At 48.8% G+C, this 19,311-nt stretch overlaps 7 protein-coding genes across 7 annotated transcripts; 4 read left to right on the top strand and 3 right to left on the bottom strand.

Annotated features, from left to right (window-relative positions):
• Window positions 1–180: 180 nt before the first annotated feature.
• On the top strand, window positions 181–2,072 carry N7471_001205 (Sec1 family protein; the record flags this gene model as incomplete). The annotated part of the gene is made up of 3 exons (XM_057273926.1): window positions 181–291; window positions 353–1,378; window positions 1,434–2,072. The coding sequence occupies 3 exons, from the start codon at window positions 181–183 to the stop codon at window positions 2,070–2,072; spliced, it is 1,776 nt and encodes a 591-aa protein (XP_057142105.1).
• Window positions 2,073–2,281: 209 nt separating this feature from the next.
• On the top strand, window positions 2,282–3,425 carry N7471_001204 (SDR family oxidoreductase; the record flags this gene model as incomplete). Its single annotated transcript, XM_057273925.1, has 2 exons — window positions 2,282–2,404; window positions 2,463–3,425. The coding sequence occupies 2 exons, from the start codon at window positions 2,282–2,284 to the stop codon at window positions 3,423–3,425; spliced, it is 1,086 nt and encodes a 361-aa protein (XP_057142104.1).
• A 1,235-nt stretch (window positions 3,426–4,660) lies between these two features.
• N7471_001203 (uncharacterized protein) lies at window positions 4,661–6,662 on the top strand (the record flags this gene model as incomplete). The annotated part of the gene is made up of 3 exons (XM_057273924.1): window positions 4,661–4,983; window positions 5,302–5,788; window positions 5,835–6,662. 3 exons carry the CDS (start codon window positions 4,661–4,663, stop codon window positions 6,660–6,662), a joined length of 1,638 nt encoding a protein of 545 aa, XP_057142103.1.
• A 1,827-nt stretch (window positions 6,663–8,489) lies between these two features.
• On the top strand, window positions 8,490–8,831 carry N7471_001202 (uncharacterized protein; the record flags this gene model as incomplete). Its single annotated transcript, XM_057273923.1, has 2 exons — window positions 8,490–8,556; window positions 8,617–8,831. 2 exons carry the CDS (start codon window positions 8,490–8,492, stop codon window positions 8,829–8,831), a joined length of 282 nt encoding a protein of 93 aa, XP_057142102.1.
• Window positions 8,832–11,069: 2,238 nt separating this feature from the next.
• N7471_001201 (leucine--tRNA ligase NAM2) lies at window positions 11,070–14,091 on the bottom strand (the record flags this gene model as incomplete). Its single annotated transcript, XM_057273922.1, has 3 exons — window positions 11,070–13,322; window positions 13,373–13,513; window positions 13,594–14,091. 3 exons carry the CDS (start codon window positions 14,089–14,091, stop codon window positions 11,070–11,072), a joined length of 2,892 nt encoding a protein of 963 aa, XP_057142101.1.
• A 287-nt stretch (window positions 14,092–14,378) lies between these two features.
• Window positions 14,379–15,528, bottom strand: N7471_001200 (sucrase/ferredoxin-like domain-containing protein; the record flags this gene model as incomplete). The annotated part of the gene is made up of 2 exons (XM_057273921.1): window positions 14,379–15,074; window positions 15,139–15,528. The coding sequence occupies 2 exons, from the start codon at window positions 15,526–15,528 to the stop codon at window positions 14,379–14,381; spliced, it is 1,086 nt and encodes a 361-aa protein (XP_057142100.1).
• Window positions 15,529–15,756: 228 nt separating this feature from the next.
• On the bottom strand, window positions 15,757–16,635 carry N7471_001199 (alpha/beta hydrolase; the record flags this gene model as incomplete). The annotated part of the gene is made up of 3 exons (XM_057273920.1): window positions 15,757–16,071; window positions 16,132–16,508; window positions 16,575–16,635. 3 exons carry the CDS (start codon window positions 16,633–16,635, stop codon window positions 15,757–15,759), a joined length of 753 nt encoding a protein of 250 aa, XP_057142099.1.
• Window positions 16,636–19,311: the final 2,676 nt, after the last annotated feature.

The following is a 19,311-nucleotide window of genomic DNA, read 5'->3' as shown; positions in this document are numbered from 1 at the left end:
AAAAAAAAAAAGGGCTGAAGAAAAAGAAAACCAGCTTGTCATGTGGAAAGTGGAATTCCTCCCCCAACAACTTCCCGCCCTCTCCACATTCAACCCCCTCGATCTTCAACAGCTTGAACAGCTTCAATCAGGAGCTAATATAGTCAATACTTTGAACTGATTTCTTGGTATCTCCCCACCATGGACGTCGTCGCGGCCGCCTCGGGGTACATCTCCAAGATGGTCACGGTGGGTGAGTCGGCAGGAGCGTCGTCATCCAAGATGAAGATCTTGCTTCTTGATAGTGAGACAGTGGGTGATTTTACCCTGCTAGCAATATATCGATCTCGATCGCTAACTCCTATCGTTATAGGTCCCTATTGTTTCGACCGCCATTACCCAATCCGCCCTTCTCAATCATGAGGTCTACCTCATCGACCGCTTAGACAACGTCGCGCGCGAGAAGATGCGACATCTGCGATGCCTGTGCTTCGTGCGCCCATCACCCACCTCTATTCAATTTTTGATCGACGAGCTTCGAGAACCTAAATATGGCGAATATTACATCTACCTTAGCAACATCATCCGAAAATCCGCCCTCGAGCGGCTTGCAGAAGCGGACAGCCACGAGGTCGTGCAGTCGGTCCAGGAACAGTTTGCCGACTTCCTCGTTATCAACCCGGACCTTTGCTCTTTGGGGATGGGTTTCCCATTGCAACGGATATGGAGCCATTCACCAGACTTATGGAACCCGGATTCACTACAAAGAGCCACGGAGGGGGTCCTGGCCCTGCTTCTCGCGTTGAAGAAGAACCCCCTTATTCGCTATGAGAAGAACAGCCTATTGGCCCGGAAATTGGCGACGGAGGTCCGATACCATATCACGCAGGAGGAGCAGCTATTTAATTTCCGCCGGACGGATACACCGCCTATCCTGCTCGTTCTTGACCGCCGCGATGATCCCATCACCCCGTTGCTTACCCAGTGGACGTACCAGGCGATGGTACATGAGATGCTTGGTATCAATAATGGCCGCGTTGATCTGCAGGATGTGCCAGACATCCGACCAGAACTGAAAGAGATTGTCTTGGCTCAGGACCAGGACCCGTTTTTCAAGAAGAATATGTATCAGAACTTTGGTGATCTGGGCCAGAACATTAAAGAATATGTGGAGCAGTACCAAACCAAAACCCAAAGCACTGCGAATATCGAGTCCATTGCGGATATGAAACGTTTTGTGGAGGATTATCCCGAATTCCGCAAGCTGGCAGGTAATGTGAGCAAGCACGTTACCCTGGTGGGCGAACTCAGTCGGCGCGTCGGCGAGGATACCCTTCTCGATGTGAGCGAGTTGGAGCAGAGCCTGGCATGCAATGATAACCACTCCAATGATCTTAGGGTATGTTCAAATTTTAAACTGATCATGCTTTGCTTACTGACTCACTCTTCTCCAGTCACTACAACGTATCATCGCGCTACCAAACGTGCCCTCAGATAATAAGCTGCGCCTAGTGGCTCTCTACGCCCTTCGCTATGATAAGCAACCCAATAGCGCGCTGCCAATTCTCCTTGATCTCCTCGTCACAGCGGGCGAAGTCTCATCTAACCGCGTAAATATCATCCCCAAGCTCCTTGCCTATCACCACTCCCTCCAAGCCCCTCCAGTCGCAGGCGGGTTCTCCGACCTCTTCGAATCAACCTCCTTCTTCTCCGGCGCAAGCAGCCGCTTCAAGGGCCTTAAAGGCGTCGAGAACGTCTACACCCAACACTCCCCTCGACTGGAAGTGACTCTCCAAAACCTCATCAAAGGCCGCCTGAAGGAACTGCAATACCCCTTCCTTGAGGGTAGTGGACACACGCGGGACAAGCCGCAAGACATCATCATCTTTATGGTTGGCGGCACCACATACGAGGAGGCCAAGATGGTAGCGCAGGTCAATGCCAGCTCCCCAGGCGTGCGAGTCGTTCTCGGCGGCACTTCCATTCATAACAGTGCAACCTTCTTGGAAGAGGTTGACGATGCAGTGGGCAGTTGGCCCGAACCAGGACCTACGACGGCTGCGGGACGGCTGCGACGGGAGGTGGGACGATAATTGTGTTTTAGTTAGTGTGTATATGGGTAATGGAATAGCATTATATGAAGTAAAGCCTGCAAGTAATAGTCAATTTCATCAAAATCAGAACAGAAAACAGTTAACGGCAACTTATTTCATGTGTGTCACTACAGTCTTCCGTAGAGAGAGAGACCCCAAATGCGGAGAGATTCATCGACCTCTTTCTCCCCTCACCTAAGAGCCACATCATGGAGCAGTCATCCCCCAAAGGAGGGCCCTCCTCTCCAGTATCACGCGAACCAAGTCTCCATCTCCCTTCAACAACCGATCCACCGGGCCCCCAGAATCCCGCCAAACCCCTCGTATGGCTGGTATACAAGCCCTCCCCCAGCAACAAAAACCACCCAACAAACTAACAACCCTCCCTAGATCTTCGGCGCAACCGGCCACATGGGCCGCTCCCTTGTAAAAACCGCCCTTGCGAACAATGACCTAGTAGCAGCCGTCGGACGGACATTCGAAAACAGCCCCGCAGCCATGAAAGAGCTGGAATCACCCAACTGCATCGGCCTCCTCTGCGACGTACGAGCGCGCGAGACCGTGAAACGCGTAATCGACCAGACAATAAGCCACTTCGGCCGGATCGACATAATCGCCAATTGCTCCGGCTACGGCGTCATCGGCGCCTGCGAAGACCAAGACGAATTCGACATCCGCAACCAATTCGAAACAAACTTCACAGGAACACTGAATATGATCCAGCTATCGCTGCCACATTTCCGCCAGCGTCGCTCGGGGAGATATCTCATTTTCAGCTCGACGTCTGGTGCGCTCGGCGTTCCCGGGCTTGGACCATACTGTGCTTCCAAATACGCCGTCGAGGGCTTGATGGAGAGTATGTTGTATGAGGTGGATAGCTTTAATATTAAGGGTACGCTCGTTGAGCCGGGGCATATGCGTCGGGATGATATCGGGGATTTGGTTTCGTCGTCTGCGCATGCGCCGAACCCATCCGAACATCAGCTTTCGGCGCCTTTGCCGCTCTACGGTCATTTTTTGGTTAAGCCGCCCAGTGAGCCGTATAATACGACTACGTCGCCGGCGGCGCATGCGCGTCGTATGCTCATGTGGCTCGGTGATAAGCAGCCTGCTAGTGCAGTTAAGGCGGCGCATTTGGTTTGGCAGCTTGGGCATTGCGCTTACCCGCCTCTGAGGCTGATTCTGGGGACGTATGCGGTTGAGAGTGTGCGTGATCGGTTGAAGTGTATTATTGAGGAGATTGAGGATTGGAAATATCTTAGTTTTCCAATGGGTGAGACGCATCTGCCGGTTGGGGGTGGACGTGAGAGATCTTCTTTTGCCGAGGGAGCTGAAGGGAGTCAATCAGGGTAATGGATGATTCTGTTGGATTTTGTCAATGTCCTGTATGTTATATGATACCCAAACCTGATCAAGGAGCTTCTTCGAGGATAGCCGACCTACATATTCCCAGGCGTAGGGGTTCCCTATGTCGTAGGAATGTATGGCCCTCCATAGAGTTTCTTCTATCGCAAAAGGAAACTCACGCACTTTGCTATGTTGAAGAATATCGAAATAGAGCAATTGCCTAGTATATAATATCACACTTCTCCCTTCCCTACTCGCCTACCGCTCTCTAATCGCACTCTATAATTCCCTCCCACACATAACCTGATACATACGACCATAGGGTGTGGAAAACAGGGCTTCCCGTCCGCTCAGCCGTACTTAAGCCACACGCCGGTGAGTTAGTAGTTGGGTGGGTGACCACCAGCGAATCCTCACTGTTGTATGTTTTTTGTTTTTATTTTGTTGTTTTGAATTCATTTGGAAAGTCCCTTTTGCCGCCCTACTCTTCAGCCCCTTCGGCCCATTCACCTGAATGCCCTGAACACCACGATTCTACACCTGAATATCCTGCACGCCCCTGAACCGCTGACGTGTCCTTCCCCTCCCATACTGATTTTTTCTCGCAGGTGTATTGTTTTGCTCACAACTCTGCTACCAGTCGGTACCCTTTCGAGGCAGTACTGTTATGGTGGATGCCTTGGTGCCTCAGGCACGAACACTCGTAGCTGGATAGTTGTTTGGGAGCTCGCTCCTCTCTTCCCAATACAACTCTCTCCCTTCTGATCTCTAGTGCCTACTCTGTAGCCCCTAACACTTGCCCTGGCCGACTGTCATTTGCCTCTATCAGACCAAACGGGATTTCGGTGGGGTGCCTTTAGCACGCCCGGACATCAGTGTTGGTCAGATTTGCTAGAGGCTTTTAATATAGACACCAGCGCATGAGTATCTCATACATCCTTCAATGTTTCGCAGGGTTTAGGCAGGGCTCAGACCATCGCATCGCATTATCTCGACCGCTCTTCATAGGTTACATTGTTTTTGGATCTGCACGGCCAGGCACAGCCCACCCCCCTCTAAACTGGAGAAAAATCGCCTAAAATAGCCTCGGCGCTAACTGCGACACATGAGCAATGCGCTGAGACAAGTATGCCTATAGGAACAAAAACTCCCCCTTCCCTAGAATATTCTGAACTGTATTTCTATTTGAGTTTTCCACGCACGCCGAAGTCTTCCCCTCGAGAACAGCCTCTCTGTCTCTGATGGCAGAAAACAATTTAAAGAATTTGAGACGTTTGGCGAAGAAATACAACATCCGTTTTCGCCTTCCCAGCGAACCATTGCCCGACTGTCACGCTGACACATTCAAGAACATCGAAGAGTTGGGAAGTTATCGATTCGAGACATATGCTGAAAATGCCAGCATTAGATCTGCTGAAGAGCCCTGGGCTCGGCAAACCAAATCTCGGGCCGAATGGCTGGCTCATCGAGCTGCGAGGTTGTTCAAGCAAAATCGCAATGAAGCAGGCTGGCGTTTTGGACTAGAGAACGATGTATTGCGAAGGTTTGCTGTTGAAGTAGCATGGTAGGCACTCTATTGATTTTCCGGGCCATGAAATTCTGCTTTCATCATTGCAATCCTCATTGCGACCTGGTCACACTCAACGCGAATTGGCTAACAAGAAACAGCCCAAAGTGTAGAGCTAGAATTTGGAAATCGGAAATTCAGGCAACAATAAAAAACAACGAACATTATTCAAAGCGGCTTGAAGAACGTCAGAATTCACGGAAGCCTTGCGAGTGCTCTTACGGAAAACATCTCTATGACTTGTGAGAAAAACCTTACGCTGCCTCTTGAATGACAGTCATCGATTAATCTGCTAATATCTGCTCTTTTTCCTAGCTATGAGACCGGAACGAACAATCTGTTTGAGGATCGGGCCGAAGAATTCATTCTTTATGAAGGGATCCTGCGATCAGAACTGAAGAAACAAGGCCCGGACCGTGTCTACGGGCTGAAGAATACAAGGAATCTTGACTCTCTGCTCTCCAGCCTAGCACCGCCGGAACTTGCAAACGAGCCTGGCGATACTGTTGCTGACGTGATAAAACACACTCCATTCAGCTCGGATGTTGATCCTCTGCTTTTTCCTTTTTTAGTCCTTGAGGCGAAGTCCGAATCTAGCAACAGCGGATTTGATGCCATACAAATACAGTCTGCTTTTCCAATTCGGGCCCTCTTGAAGTTGCAAGAGGATTTACAGTCTAGTTCCCCTATATCCGATCCCGCAATGGCTCCGCTAGTCTGGTTCCTTGCATGTCGGGGTGATGCGTGGAGGGTCTATGGGGCTTACCTAGCCCCTGGACAAAACGAAAGCCCAACTTTCTATGTGAGTACAGCGGGTGCATAGCTTAATTAAAGACTAACACGTGAAGGAAATATCCCTACTATGGTCTGGCTCTTTGTTACATAAAGATCAGGCTCTGCAACTTGTGCTGATTGTTGACTATATTATGGATTGGGCCCGCGATATCTACCGCCTTGAGATTGTGAGACATCTCAAATCCATTGTCACTGGACAAATCTCAGACCAAATGAGCTTCCAAGATAGCGATATCTTTTCTACATGCGGAAGTGTCTTCAACTGGATCCCACCTCCGCGAAGTATCGCAGCTGAGGACATTGCAGAATCAAGTTTCACAGCGAGCCGGGATCAATTCGAATCGAGTTTGTCAACCCATGAAGCAATGCTAAATGCCCCGATTCCAAATACGGAGCTTGGATCTCTTCGCTCTGCCTTTATTTCGAATTTTCGCTTTGTTTGTCTTTACATCACATCTGATTTGGTCCCAAGTCTACTGGAAATGATCGGAGGCAAATATGAGACCAGAGCCAACATTGAATCGGTTGCTCGACGGCTGATAAATTTCGTTACACAGTTTGACGAGGTGTTGGTGATGTCGGGGAGGAATCTTGAGTTGCTTGAGATGCTCTGGACTGGAGTCAGTCATTCGAGCCCCGAGGTTTATCCCGAGGAATTCTTTGTTATCATGGAGACGAGTTGGTATTTCAGTACTTCTTGGGATATTAAGCGAGAAATCTCATGCTTGGCGATCTCCAGAACAGCTTTTGATGTGTTGAAAAAGACCGCCAACTTCAGAGTCAAACACAAAGGTATCGACAAACTTGAACGGTCTGAACGGATTTGTCACGAAAAGGCAATACGAGATTTGGTCGACTGCCTGACATCCGCATCTTCATAGCAGGTTCTGCTTGCTGCTATTTCTTGCACTCTTGTCACAATCTACCCATTCCCGTTGCGGAAAAGACATGATTTCACGCCTGCACTGGAGGCTCTCGGGTTTGGATACATTCGAGAGGCAAGAGTGCAGCCCTTTATCCAAAGAATTTTATGTCGAAAGATGTGGGCTCCGAAGAAGCATGTAACTGTCTCACGTCAAGAAATGAACGCTGCTCTGCGGAGCGGGATGACAGCTGAGGAGGTTTTCGCCTCGAAACGGGATAGACGTCCCAGACATACAGACATGTCGTTCAAGCGTATATCAGAATGTCAGAAACATATTGTGAAGGCCGAAGGTCATTTGCATGAACATTGTGTTAGATGCATTCTGAGCCTTGAACGACACAAATCACAATTTGGCCATGGATATTTGGATAGGCGGAATCTACCCGTGATATCAGCCCACCAAACGGTTATTCTAGTCTCATTGGAAAACAATAATCCGGCTAGGTCTATTGTGCGCGCCGATATATGCGTTTTCGGATTAGGCGAACTTGATGGTATTCGAGACAACCATTCTATTGCTTCGATGATTGAAGAAATGACACTACCCGAGTCCCTCATATTTCACACCATTAAATCGAACCCCGAGCATTCTCAATGCTATCCAGATGAGATTAAATGCAATTTGCCCCTGCCATATCGTTCCATTTCCGACAAAGAAATATTGCGAATCACGGACTGGGTTCTTGAGTTGAGAGGTCATGCCCGAGCTTCTAGACAGGATATCCTATTTTCTGAGTGGGAGCACAACCAAAGCTTTATGTTCCTTTTAAGTATCGGTCACTCAGAAGACGAAGCTTCACTCATGCTGCAGCATAAGCCTTGGGGTAATTATCAAACCACGTCTGATTTGGCCAGGCTTATAGCTAGGCAACATGGTACAAAGCAAACTCCATATTTACCAAGTGCTCCATTGCGGCGAACTTCAAAAATAGCAGGGGATGAGCTTGTTATTCACTTTGGTTCCTGGGAGGAAGGAAGAAGGTTTCTGCGGCGACAATACCCACGGCAAATCGAACATATTGCCTCGGTTAATATTGAGGACGGAAGAAAGCACACACTGGAAGGTTCTGACAGTGAGCTAGAGCAAGAATTGTTTGAGAGCAGGCAGCCAGAGAAATTTGTTGATTTAACTAAATGAAATTGCTGCTCAAGATATTCACACCAAGGCCAAGGTCTACCTGAGATCGCGTTGGCGAAGCTGCAGAAGGTCAGGATGCTAGAATACAATTCCAAGAACCCACGAGGATGGACGTAGGTATTGATATACCAACTGACGCCTCTATGGCTGGAGCACCTGATCAACAGTGATCTGCCCCATCCGAAGAAGGGACACCCAACGTACGCCAAATGGAAGTATTAGTCTCGCATTATAGCAGGATAGATGTTCAACCAGATCGATACGACATTATAGGATAAGCTCCAAAATCTCACCAAACCCCCGAAGTACGCCCATGATTTATTTGATGAACTTATAGTGATGACCTAAGGGAGTGACAAGATATAGACCGCATTTATTGAGATACGCAAATTCGACAAGATGAAACGATCCGATTTCAATTCAGCAAGTGAATATATCGAGGAGTATCAGAAATAGTATTATATGCTAGCTAGATTTAAAGCAGGACCGCACCCAGCCTATACGCTTTCCCAAGTGCTTCAGAACCTCGAATCGGAGATCCAGAAGGTTCAGTTTATTAGTGAAGAGGTTGCCAGATTGGAGCCTAGGAAGATGACACTTAAGAATGTGGAGGAGTACTGGAGGGGACTCTAGGCAGTTGCCGACATGGATGGTGTCACAAATGCAGCCTACCACGTAGGTAGAGGCCGCAGTCGTGGTGGAAATCGGGGAAGTGGCTACAACAGCGGATCCGGCAACGATATGACCTAAGATAACAACGACAAAAATAAAGACGACAATGCCCTTACCAATGCCGGTAACGATGGCAAGAAGAAAGAGAAGCCTCTCCGCAAGCAACCAACTGCTAGAAAGGACATATATGACTACACTCGCGAGAAGCGTACCGGGACACAGAAAGACGATAGCGGCATATGCGCATTCTGTGGCTTCGGGCCTCACTCTACTAAGAACTATGCCTATCTGGATAAGTCCCCGCCTGACACCTAGGAGCCTATAGGTAATTTATGGGCATATTCCAAAGCGATACAGAGGGAGCAGAGAAACAACGAAGGTCAAAACAACATAGTTGTCGCCGCAGCAAGCTCAGTTGACAGAGTCAATGGCTAGCTCCTTGATACTGGTTCAGATAAACCCTAACGCATGATTTCGATGATTTCTAAACATACGAACTGGATCATCCTAGTGTTACGTATGCCTACAAGGACTACTCTGGCAAACGAGTGGTTACCTTAGGAAAGGAGAGATTATGGTCAAAGCCGCCCTACCAGGGGGCAAGGGCACCTACACTTTCCTGACTACCGGATACTACAGTCCTGAAGGACACGGCAAGCTGTTTTGCATGTAGAAACTGCTTAAAGAGCGGGACATTTCATACGATACCCGCACAAAGCAGCTGACTGAAGGTTAGGGCAAGATCGTCGGTTATACGGACACAACCACTAGCGTCCCATACCTTATCAGTCCGAAGGAAGACTAGGAGAGTCTGGGACAGGACTAAGCTGGATCGACCACCGATTTATAAGACGAGACTGGCTTCGTCAACAAGGTGACGGCCTATAAGAAACCCTAAACCCTCATTAAAGCATCTGAGACCATAGGGAGCAACCGCTTACGTTCACATTCCGAAGGTAAAGAGAACTCAGGCAAGAAAGGCTACACCGAGAGCTTAGAAATGAAGACTCGTTAGCTATAAAGGGGATAGAGGTCATATTTTCAAAGTATGGAATCCCGCCACTAGGAAGGTGGTCGTTTCCCGGGATATTGACTTTCCTCAGCCCGGAGATAATAAGGACAATAATATAAGATCAAAGCCTATTCAAAGAGCACCAACTAGTCCTAAAGATCTATATGATGACGATAAAGCCGCTAAAATCTCTGCTATCCTAACGAATAAGGATGACAACAAGCAACATCATTAGAGTGATAAAGCCAGGCTAGAGAGATGAAAGCGGAGGGAAAAAGAAGGGTGCTTATAGCTTTTTCGGTCATGACGGGGAAATGTACCTTTTGCTATACGGGCTGAATAACCGCCCTAAGTGCCCTGAATAGAGCGGCGAGCCGCCCATGCCCGAACCGTGGGTGCTAGGTGACCACGACCTTAGACATGCTGTTGTATGTTTTTTACTTTTGATTGTTTTTGATTGTTAGTCGAAATTGGCTTGCGAAGGGGTGGTAGGTGGGTGGTAGCGATGGAATGGACTACTACCCATACACTATACGGTGTTAATACTTTAAAAAAAGGTAGATAATCCTATTCTTACTGAACTAATTCTAGATATTAAAAATTGGCTCTAGGGCGTATAATTAGTCTACTATTTTTTAGAAGGGGACATACTGTACACCATATGAATACCTGCTTTCTTCGTAACTCCCAAATTCTGTATCATTTCTCCGGCATATTGAGCTCCACACTATGTTTCGCTTCGATCAAAGCTGCTAGAGTGAAGGCAAGCATTTAAGCTTGCTAATGCCCAGGTGGGAAGCAAGCCCGAAGACAATTAATTCACCAACTCTAGCACATTCAGCCTCTAATCGCGGGCAGTCGACGATTTCTGAAGTCTGACCTTTCACCGTGACCACCGCGCACAATTTGGACGGTCTAAGCGCCGTCTGTATGAGGACCATCGAAAGGCAAGGGAAGATGGACCGCGGGGACGAGGAGGTGGATTCTGACTCTGACGGTCGACGCGAGAAGGATTCAGTGCCGTTAGCTCCGGTCTAGCCCCAAGACAACTAGGAGCATTGCTCTATCTAACGAGGGATGTCCATCGCCTGCGCAGTATCCCCGAGCTGGGACGCACTCGTTTTGCAAGTTACGGTCCAAGTAGTTGCAGACCGGAACTAAGCATGCTGCACAGGCGAATCTCACAGCTGGAGGAGGACTCGCAGCGGCAGACCGATTTGATCAACGTTGGAGTCCTTGTACCAGAAGAAATGTGAAGGGGGTGATCAAGGGTACAAGGGTATGGTTATGAAGGAAAAGGAAATATCAACCATCCCATCTCCAGAAAAGAGGAGTCAACCTGGACTTGACTGATAGCATATTTGGTACTTTCTTTGTATTTCTTTCCTGTCCCTATATACCCAAAACAGACAGAATCCAAGCGAGAAGAGAAAGCTCTGTGCAATAAAAATAATATACAAGTCTATCCAAGATAGTAATACAAATCCCACATCTAATACTAAGGTATAGAAAGGGGAAATTAGAAAACAACATTGACAAGTTTACCCCCCCTTAACAACAATAACCCGTCGTCTCTTCTCCCAGTCATTCTTCTCCCGAAGCCACGTCTTCCCCTCAGCAGTCTCCAACACTCGACTGACAATCCAATCCTGTTCTTCCTGCGAAGGAGCATTCTTGCCCTGCGACGCTGGCGCCGACTCCATTCGCGGGATGGTCACAGCACAGCGGAGCTTTCCGTTGATCTGGACGGCGACCGTTTGGCCGCCGCGAGAGGAGAGGGTTTCGGCTTGGGAGGGTGTGAGGAGGGTGCTGGGCCAGGGTGATGAGAGAATTGACGGCACTGGTTTTGTAGAGGTGGTTTTTGTGGTTGCGTGCAGGACTTCCCATGATTCAGAGGCTAAGGCCGGGGCGATGGGGGCTAGCAGACGGAGGAGGGAGGAGATGGATAGGTATAGGATGAGAGGGGAGGAGGCGGGGGTTGAGGCCAGGGTGTTGGTCAGCTTGGTTAGGTCTGAGATGACTGTGTTCAGACCGTAGGGGTCGCTTTCGATGCAGGTGGTGACAGATGCGATGGTGTTGTGGGTGGCTAGGATTGCGTCTGCGTCGGAGTCACTCAGGTCCTGTAGTGATGACGGGAGGGGAGCGACGTGGGTAGAGGATTTCAGATCTGCTTCCGAGACGGAGAATGATGCCTCCGTTAGGGTCTGCTGGGTGTCTTGGACGAGTTTCCAGAGTCGGCCGAACCAGCGCTCGACGCCGACAACCTTGGTTTCGTCCCATTCTAGAACTTCGCTGACGGGTGCGGAGAACAGGATGTGTGCGCGAGTTGCGTCGGCGCCGTACTTTGATGTGGTGATAGTAGGGTCCACGCCGTTGTACTTGCTCTTGGACATCTTTTCGAAAGAAATATTAGGGGCAACCTGTGTTCCCTTTATTAAAGGCTTGTCTGGATTGGTCAGATCAACTTCCGACGGAAGAAGGAAGCGGCCTGTCGAGGGCTCAGTGAAGGTCTTTCCGTGGACCATGCCCTGGCTGAGGAGCACTTTGAATGGTTCTGCGGGTGCATCAGAGTTCATAGCTGGAAGCAGCTCAGATTGAGAAAGGAACTTGTAAATGAATCGAGCGTAGAGAAGATGCAGAATGGCATGCTCGACACCACCGATGTACACATCCACCGGCTGCATCGCTGCAGGAGAGAACGGAGCTTCCTTGTTAGCAGAATCCAAGAACCGCAAGAAGTACCAGGACGAGTCCACGAAAGTGTCCATGGTGTCTGTGTCGCGTCGAGCGGGACCATTGCAACTGGGGCATTTTGTGTGGAGCCATTCCTCTGAGGACTCTAGAGGGTTTCCCTTCTTTCCCTTGAGCCACTCTCCCTCGATCTTCGGCAGTTTTACTGGAAGGTCCTTGTCGGGCACCGGCACAGGACCACAGTCCCCGCAGTGAATGATGGGGATGGGCGCACCCCAGTATCGCTGGCGACTGATCAACCAATCCCGTAGGCGCCAGCTCTCGATGAACGCAGCCTGACCGACCTGCTCCAGGTCATTGACAATCAGTTTTGATGCCTCCTTGGAGTGTAACCCTTGGTACTTTCCGCAGCGCGAGGTCAAGAAGCCCTCTTGTGTGAAAGGTTTTGTGTCTGACGTCGGGATGACACTGCTGTTTGCCTCTTTGCCAGTTGGCTCAGCCTCGATAACAGGGATCGAGTCGGTGTTCACATTTTCCTTAAAGAACGCCATGTCCCTGGTGTCATGGCCCGGAACACCCATGACTGCTCCCTCGCCATAATCACTAAGGACGTAAGGAGCCACAAAGACAGGAAGCTTCCTCAACAAGTGGGGGGTTTCTGTGTCGATTTTGCACAATGGATGAGACACCTCAATGTCGGATAGCCGGTATCCTACTTTGGAGTCCGGTGCAAGCGACGATGCATCACTCAGGAATTTGCGAAGTGCCTCGTCTTTCTCGGCAGCCTTCAACGCAATAGGGTGATTCAAAGAGAGTGCCAGATACTCCACACCATACAAAGTGTCTGGTCGGGTAGTGAATACATTCACATCGATTTGGTCACCCGCGTCTCCGACGGTCACAGGGAATGTGACCTTGGCCCCATAAGACTTTCCAAGCCAATTGCGCTGCATTGACAGGACACGCTCCGGCCATCCCCCAGCAAGAGAATCGAGGTCTTTCAGAAGTGCTTCCTTGAAATCAGTGATCTTAAAGAACCACTGCTTCAAGTTCAACTTCTCAACCTTAGCCCCAGATCTCCAGGAGAATCCATTGGCATCAACCTGGACGAAAATCAGATCAAATCAAAATCTACCCTCTGATCTCGACTCACCTGCTCATTTGCCAAAACAGTCTTATCAACAGGGTCATAATTAACCAGCGCTTCCGCCTGGTATGCCAAATCTTTCTGATACAGCATCAAAAAGATACGCTGAGTATGCTCATAGAAGTCCGGGGAACATGTAGCCAGTTCCTAGCCACAAGTATCAATTAGCCATCCATAACCAAACTCACGACCCAACCCGCCGAATCCAATAATCCACACGAACATACCCGATCCCAATCAAACTCCGCCGAAATACACCTCAACTGCTCCTTCATCTTCGAAATATTCTCCAGCGTCCAGACCGCAGGATCAATCCCCCTCTCAATCGCCGCGTTCTCCGCCGGCAGCCCAAATGCATCCCACCCCATAGGATGAAGCACGTCATGTCCGCGCATTTTATAGAACCGCGAGATCACATCGGAGATCGTGTATACGCGCAGATGGCCCATGTGCAGCGTGCCGGACGGGTATGGGAACATGGATAGGATGTAGGATTTGGGTTTGGGTTTATGTGTTTCGTCGGGTGTTGAGCGCGGCGCGGCGCGGTCGCTTTCCCATTTTGCGTGCCATTTTTTGTCCAGGGCAGGGAGGTCTAGTCGGCGCGGTGAGGTGCTGGATAGTCGGGTTAGGGTGTAGACTGGTGAGAGGGCTCGTAGGGTTGGACGCGTGTGAATGCGGCCAGGCGCGACGGCGCTGGTTAATCGGAGTCGGGAGAGGGATTGCATGGCTAGCTAATCATTATGTGTCTGGAATTTTTAGAGATTGGAGTAATTGGAGGGATTGATCATGTCCGCGATTTGAAGGTATGACTGTTTCGCGCATCTTCAAAACTTCCCCGGAGCCCGGGTAGCTTTAGCCCCGATTTGGGCTAGCGTATTAGCGCTAGCTTTGGACATATTTCTAGAAGCTGTGAAGATGCTGAGGTCTTTTAGTATTTTATTTCATGTTCAATGAATATGCATATTCCACACTTAAATCACTATGTATCGTACACTTTAGTTCTATTCTAAGTCTACATCCTCAAAATATCACCATTCCTGTCAATGCCACCCCGGAAATGATCCGCAACCACTTTCCCGCCGAGAATAGTCTCCTCGACAAGCCCCTCCACATGCTTAGGCTCAATGCGGCCATACCAGATCCCCTTACCCGCCAGCGGGTGAGGCTCTGAAGAAGTTCTCACTGTCATCTTCGGCGGGATATAAACAATCACATTGCCTGCATATTTGTGTCCTCCAACATGACTCATTAGACCAATATTAGCATGGTTAAGGCCATCCACCGTGGTTCCACCGCTGTCCGCGGAGGTGAATCCTCGCGCCTGCAGCACGCGCTTGAACTCGCTTTCCAAGGCAGGGGCCATGACACCACAGCGCATATCGCGACCTCCATGTCCGCATATTAACACTGTCGGAGAGTGGTTGATGTCGATTACTCCTGGGAAGTTTGATGCTAGCTCCGGGGATCGGGTCATGTCTGCTTGTTTGGTTGCGGGGAGAGAGGAGTGCATGTCGTGGAGTCGTTCGGGGAGAAGATATGCTCGTACGAAGGTCGTTAGATCGGTTGTTTGACCGGGTGATGAGGCCGTGTTCACGGGTATTGAGGGGATGTATTTGAAGCTGGGGAAGAGGAATGCCGAAGCTGAGGCGGGGGAGGAGCTTGTAGGTGGCGCGATAGATGAATTCGTGACCAATATATTGTTGAAAGGCTAGAGCAATGAGATCTCGAATCAGTAACAGTTCATCCATTGACGGGTTATATGATCCACTTACATCAAGATATGGCCCGCCACGACCTAGCAGGCTCTTCAGTCCTCTCACAAGGTTGCCCCAGCCTTTATTTTCGCCATCATCCTCAATGCGGCTCGTCCAGTCTTGCTGTCCTGTGCACACAAGAAGCTGCTGCGCGTAGGCAACCATCGTGCCATTTAAGGCTTGTTCATGATCGATCGGTAAACCCTCCGGTAGGGCGGGCGTGGGCGGACAATTGCAGCTTGTTTCAGGGCAGGTCTTGGTAACGGGGAAGGGAGGGGGGATTTTCAGGCGCGCGCGGAGTCTGCTGCTGCGTTGAGGGGTACTGGACAGTAGGCGGATGGTTTGGCAGTTTCGATAGGTTCGCCCGCTCCAGTCGCGCGTGAGCGATTGCGCGAGTATTGGTCGCATTGGACGTTATGACGACCTTGTATAAACTGGTAGAAGGTAGACAAATTTAAAGAGATGCCCAGAAAATCCCGAAAATAAATAAAACAGAGATCTGATATGTCCGAGCGCCGAGTCCGAGAAATCGGATATTCGGAGATTATCAATCGCTGCCGTTGATTTGTCTAATCTGCAAGATCATAACAATTCCGAGTTTATTCTACTACCTAGGTACCTAGGTACTTATAGCATCTAGTTATCATCGCAATACTCCCAATCATCCTCATCATCGCTGCCAATCAAAATCCCTTCAATAAATTGGCCAACAACCTCCAAGAAGTCTCCCGTTCTAGGAACATAATGAGTTCCCCAGAATTGGTAAATCTCGGCATTAGCGCAATTCTTTGCCAACCACAAGGACCGAGATGGATCAATCATTGGATCTAAAGATCCTATGGCATGAAGTATTGGAGTTTCGATCTTGGGATAATATATCGGCGCATACTCAGGCTGTGCCAGCTGAAAACCGCTCAGGCAAATAGCAAACTCCATCGGGGGGTGATCTCGCTAGAAAACGGAAATCATATTGTTACCAACAAATAGCGGCCAATACTTGGGTGTACTTACTGTAATATTGAAGTTGCAGATCGATCTCCTCTTTTCGAGAAGGGATGTGACAATAGCAGCCATGGTGGCGCCTGTTGAAAATCCCATGATCCCGATAAAAGGGCCATGTCTCTCAAGAATACCAGAAATATATTGGACGGACTCCTCAAGACCTTCGATATGCTCTGTCTCTGGGTCTCCATGACCCCATGCCCGCATGTCGTCGTCTTCATTCCAATTTTCCGGATCGGCTGGCAGTTGACCTGAAGGGTAATGGAACTCGATCCTGCTGATTTGGCGAGTACTGTCCTGCTGCAGGGTTTTGAGCACGGTTTGCTCTATATACTGTCGCATAAATCGAGTTTTGCATTGGAAAAACTGTCCAGATTGGCCGTGCCCTAAAAGCATGTGAGTCAGACTGCTGTTCGGCTTCTACAGGAAAGATAAAAGCGCAGCGCTCTTACCATGCAACATGAGGATTTTACCACATGACGGGGACTGATCAGATAGTGAAGTTGAGCTCATGGTGATAGCTTCAAGATATTAAAGAGTTCGGCAATCTTGTGCTTCGTTAGCGATCCTACCGGGTGTTCATATCTTCTTTAATAGGGGCTTGGTCTTGTTTGACGCCATATCTATTCTAGGGCCAAATGCAGATACAATAGTGTGGGTTGCACATAGCCTGTTGTGCAATGTAGATCGTCGTCGAGTGACATAGCTTGGTTAACACTGTGCAGTTTAGTGATAGGTTCATCGAATCTGTAAAAGTTAGATAAGGTGCGTTTGCAGAACTTGACAGATAATGTCTGCAACTTTCCCTTTTCAGAAGGATTATACTTTAATTACATGGGCCCTATGTTGCACAGGAGATGCAGACTGTCATTTTCCTAAGATCGACACACGGGTCTAGAATATACACCAGTCCTGATCTTGCATCATCATTTGAACGTAAATTTCTAAAATGGATCTTCAGATCTGCTTTTCATTTTGGAAGTAGATCCAGCCCATGAAAGGGTTCCTGCTCATTTCCCAAAACATCTGATACTGCTGGACAGCTAGACAGCTGCTGATTGCCTGAATGCTTTGCAAATATGTCAACTCGCGCAAGTAGGCCAACCTGATGTCTTCGCTGCCTTGGATGATCCCAATTAATTGGGCGTTGTCAAAATATGGTTCGGTGGCAAGGCTTTGCAGGTTTCGCCTCTTGGGTCGTCAGTTATGGAGATGGTGTCTTACAAGCTCGTGCTGGTTGAGGGACATGGTATTCCTGCGGACTGCGGTTATTGTCTGCGTTATATGGTGGCGGTCATTTTTGTTCAAGGGGAGTATGATTGAGGTAGGGAATTATGCGGACTCGCGCCATTATGTGCATAGTCGACGTGTTGAGGCGCTACGGGGCGGATTGATATGGAAGAATCCCGTGCTGACACAGGACTATCAGAGGATGAGGGTTGCTGGTAATGGGCTTATTATGGATGGCGAGATTTTGGATGAGGTCTTTGTTGAGGCGGAGGCAGTTCATCAGTTAGTTAGCGGAGCTTCGTGTTCGAGTCTAACCGCGAATGTGTTAAATGGGACAGAGATGTCAATGGATGTTGTGCATGTACAATGGTCGAAACTCTGAAAACTGCAGACTGCCTGATTTTGAAAAGAAATCACATCACGATTCCACATTGCTGGCGATAGCACACAGAAATAGGCTGACGCGCTTCCCGCAGGTTCGGTGGTAACAAATGCAATCGAACGGCCCCCGCACTGGTCATGCGACAAATATATGCGCCAAAGCCCCGAGCGGACCATCGTATCACATATGCAACTTCCAACGAAAGTTCATGGCGATTATTCTGATCAGTTGCATGGGCCGAAATTCGAGTAGGTAATTTTGGGATGGTGGGTTGGAATGGTAAGTATGTATATCGTAGGTCGGCATCCCGCGAAAACAATGATGTACAGTCTTTTTACCTGCGATCGGAGGGTGGCTCATAACTATAACATCAGTCTGGGATAAATGTTTTGAGGGTTTTCTGATCATTATTCAGTAGTTTTTCGACACTCAACGTAGTACACCACGTGGTAGCAATGAGATCCAATGTCCGACCGGAGAGCAATCACAATCAAAATATGCATTGCAGTGTCCCAATTGATCTGCAGTCCAGGAAACGAGAACAAACGCGCAGTGAAGAGACGAACATATCGGGTCCTCGACCCGGGATACGATGGATTAAAAAAGTCCACCCATCCTGCTTTTCTTGATGCGGTCATGCTTTCCGTGATATTGTCCATGATCTGATCCGGAACATCCATTATTAGTGGAACCGGGATGTTTCTCCAAAACCTCCTCGCGAGGAGGCAATGTACATCATGGGTAGCTCTGTACAGAAGTAGCGGGGCCGGAGTTGGAGAAGGTGGCACAGAGGCCGAATTTCGGCAGAAGGGCGGGAATTGTTCGGCATGGCTTCCGTAGCAGGAGGATGTGCTGGGGAACTTGGAGTGTTTTAGTACCTTGTGGGATAGGATTTACATGAGCCTGCAGGTTGGAGATGCTGATTATTGTAACAATTGGGGTGTTAATTGGGGTTGGTTCTGTATGTTCTGTATGGTTGTCTATAGTTGCATTTGGGTTGGATTGGGCTTACCCCTCATTATGTTAGTTACCCCGCTGCGGGGTAACATTTTCAATTTTTGGTGGGCTGATGGAGGGTGAGATGATGGGAATAACTACATAGATAGTAATTTGGAATATTACAGTGAAGAGAGAGAGAGAGAGATTGCTAGGCATTTTATTCTGTGCTAGCTATGTGTATAGCTGTACAGAACTGTATACTACATTACAAAAGTGCCCCCGCACGTTCATCTAGAGAAGCTTTCCAAGGTTAAGGTAGTAGTACTACATAGTTGCATGTTAGTACATACATTCTACATGTAGAATGTACATCATGTAGAATGTATGTACTAACATGTGGATACATAGCAAGCTACTTAGGTATGTAAGTCCAATTATGATTGGCCATAATCTTGAAACCCGAAATGTACAATGTACTATGTTGGTTTCCCCCCCCCTCCCTCATGCGGAGAGATCTCCAAGTGGATTCCCAGCCCAGTCCGGCTCTCCCGTTGCTATGCGTCCCAGTCGACTTTTTGACTTTTGAGGGGATGATACCTGTCTTTCCAGGGTTGTAGAGAGGGGATATATATAACCAG

This window comes from Penicillium samsonianum, assembly GCF_028829775.1.
Source record: "Penicillium samsonianum strain IBT 33392 chromosome Unknown utg000001l_segment0_segment0, whole genome shotgun sequence".
NCBI classification, from domain to species: Eukaryota; Fungi; Ascomycota; class Eurotiomycetes; order Eurotiales; family Aspergillaceae; genus Penicillium; species Penicillium samsonianum.
The sequence above is the reverse complement of the archived record's forward strand: the minus strand, read 5'-3'. Positions and strand labels throughout refer to the sequence as shown.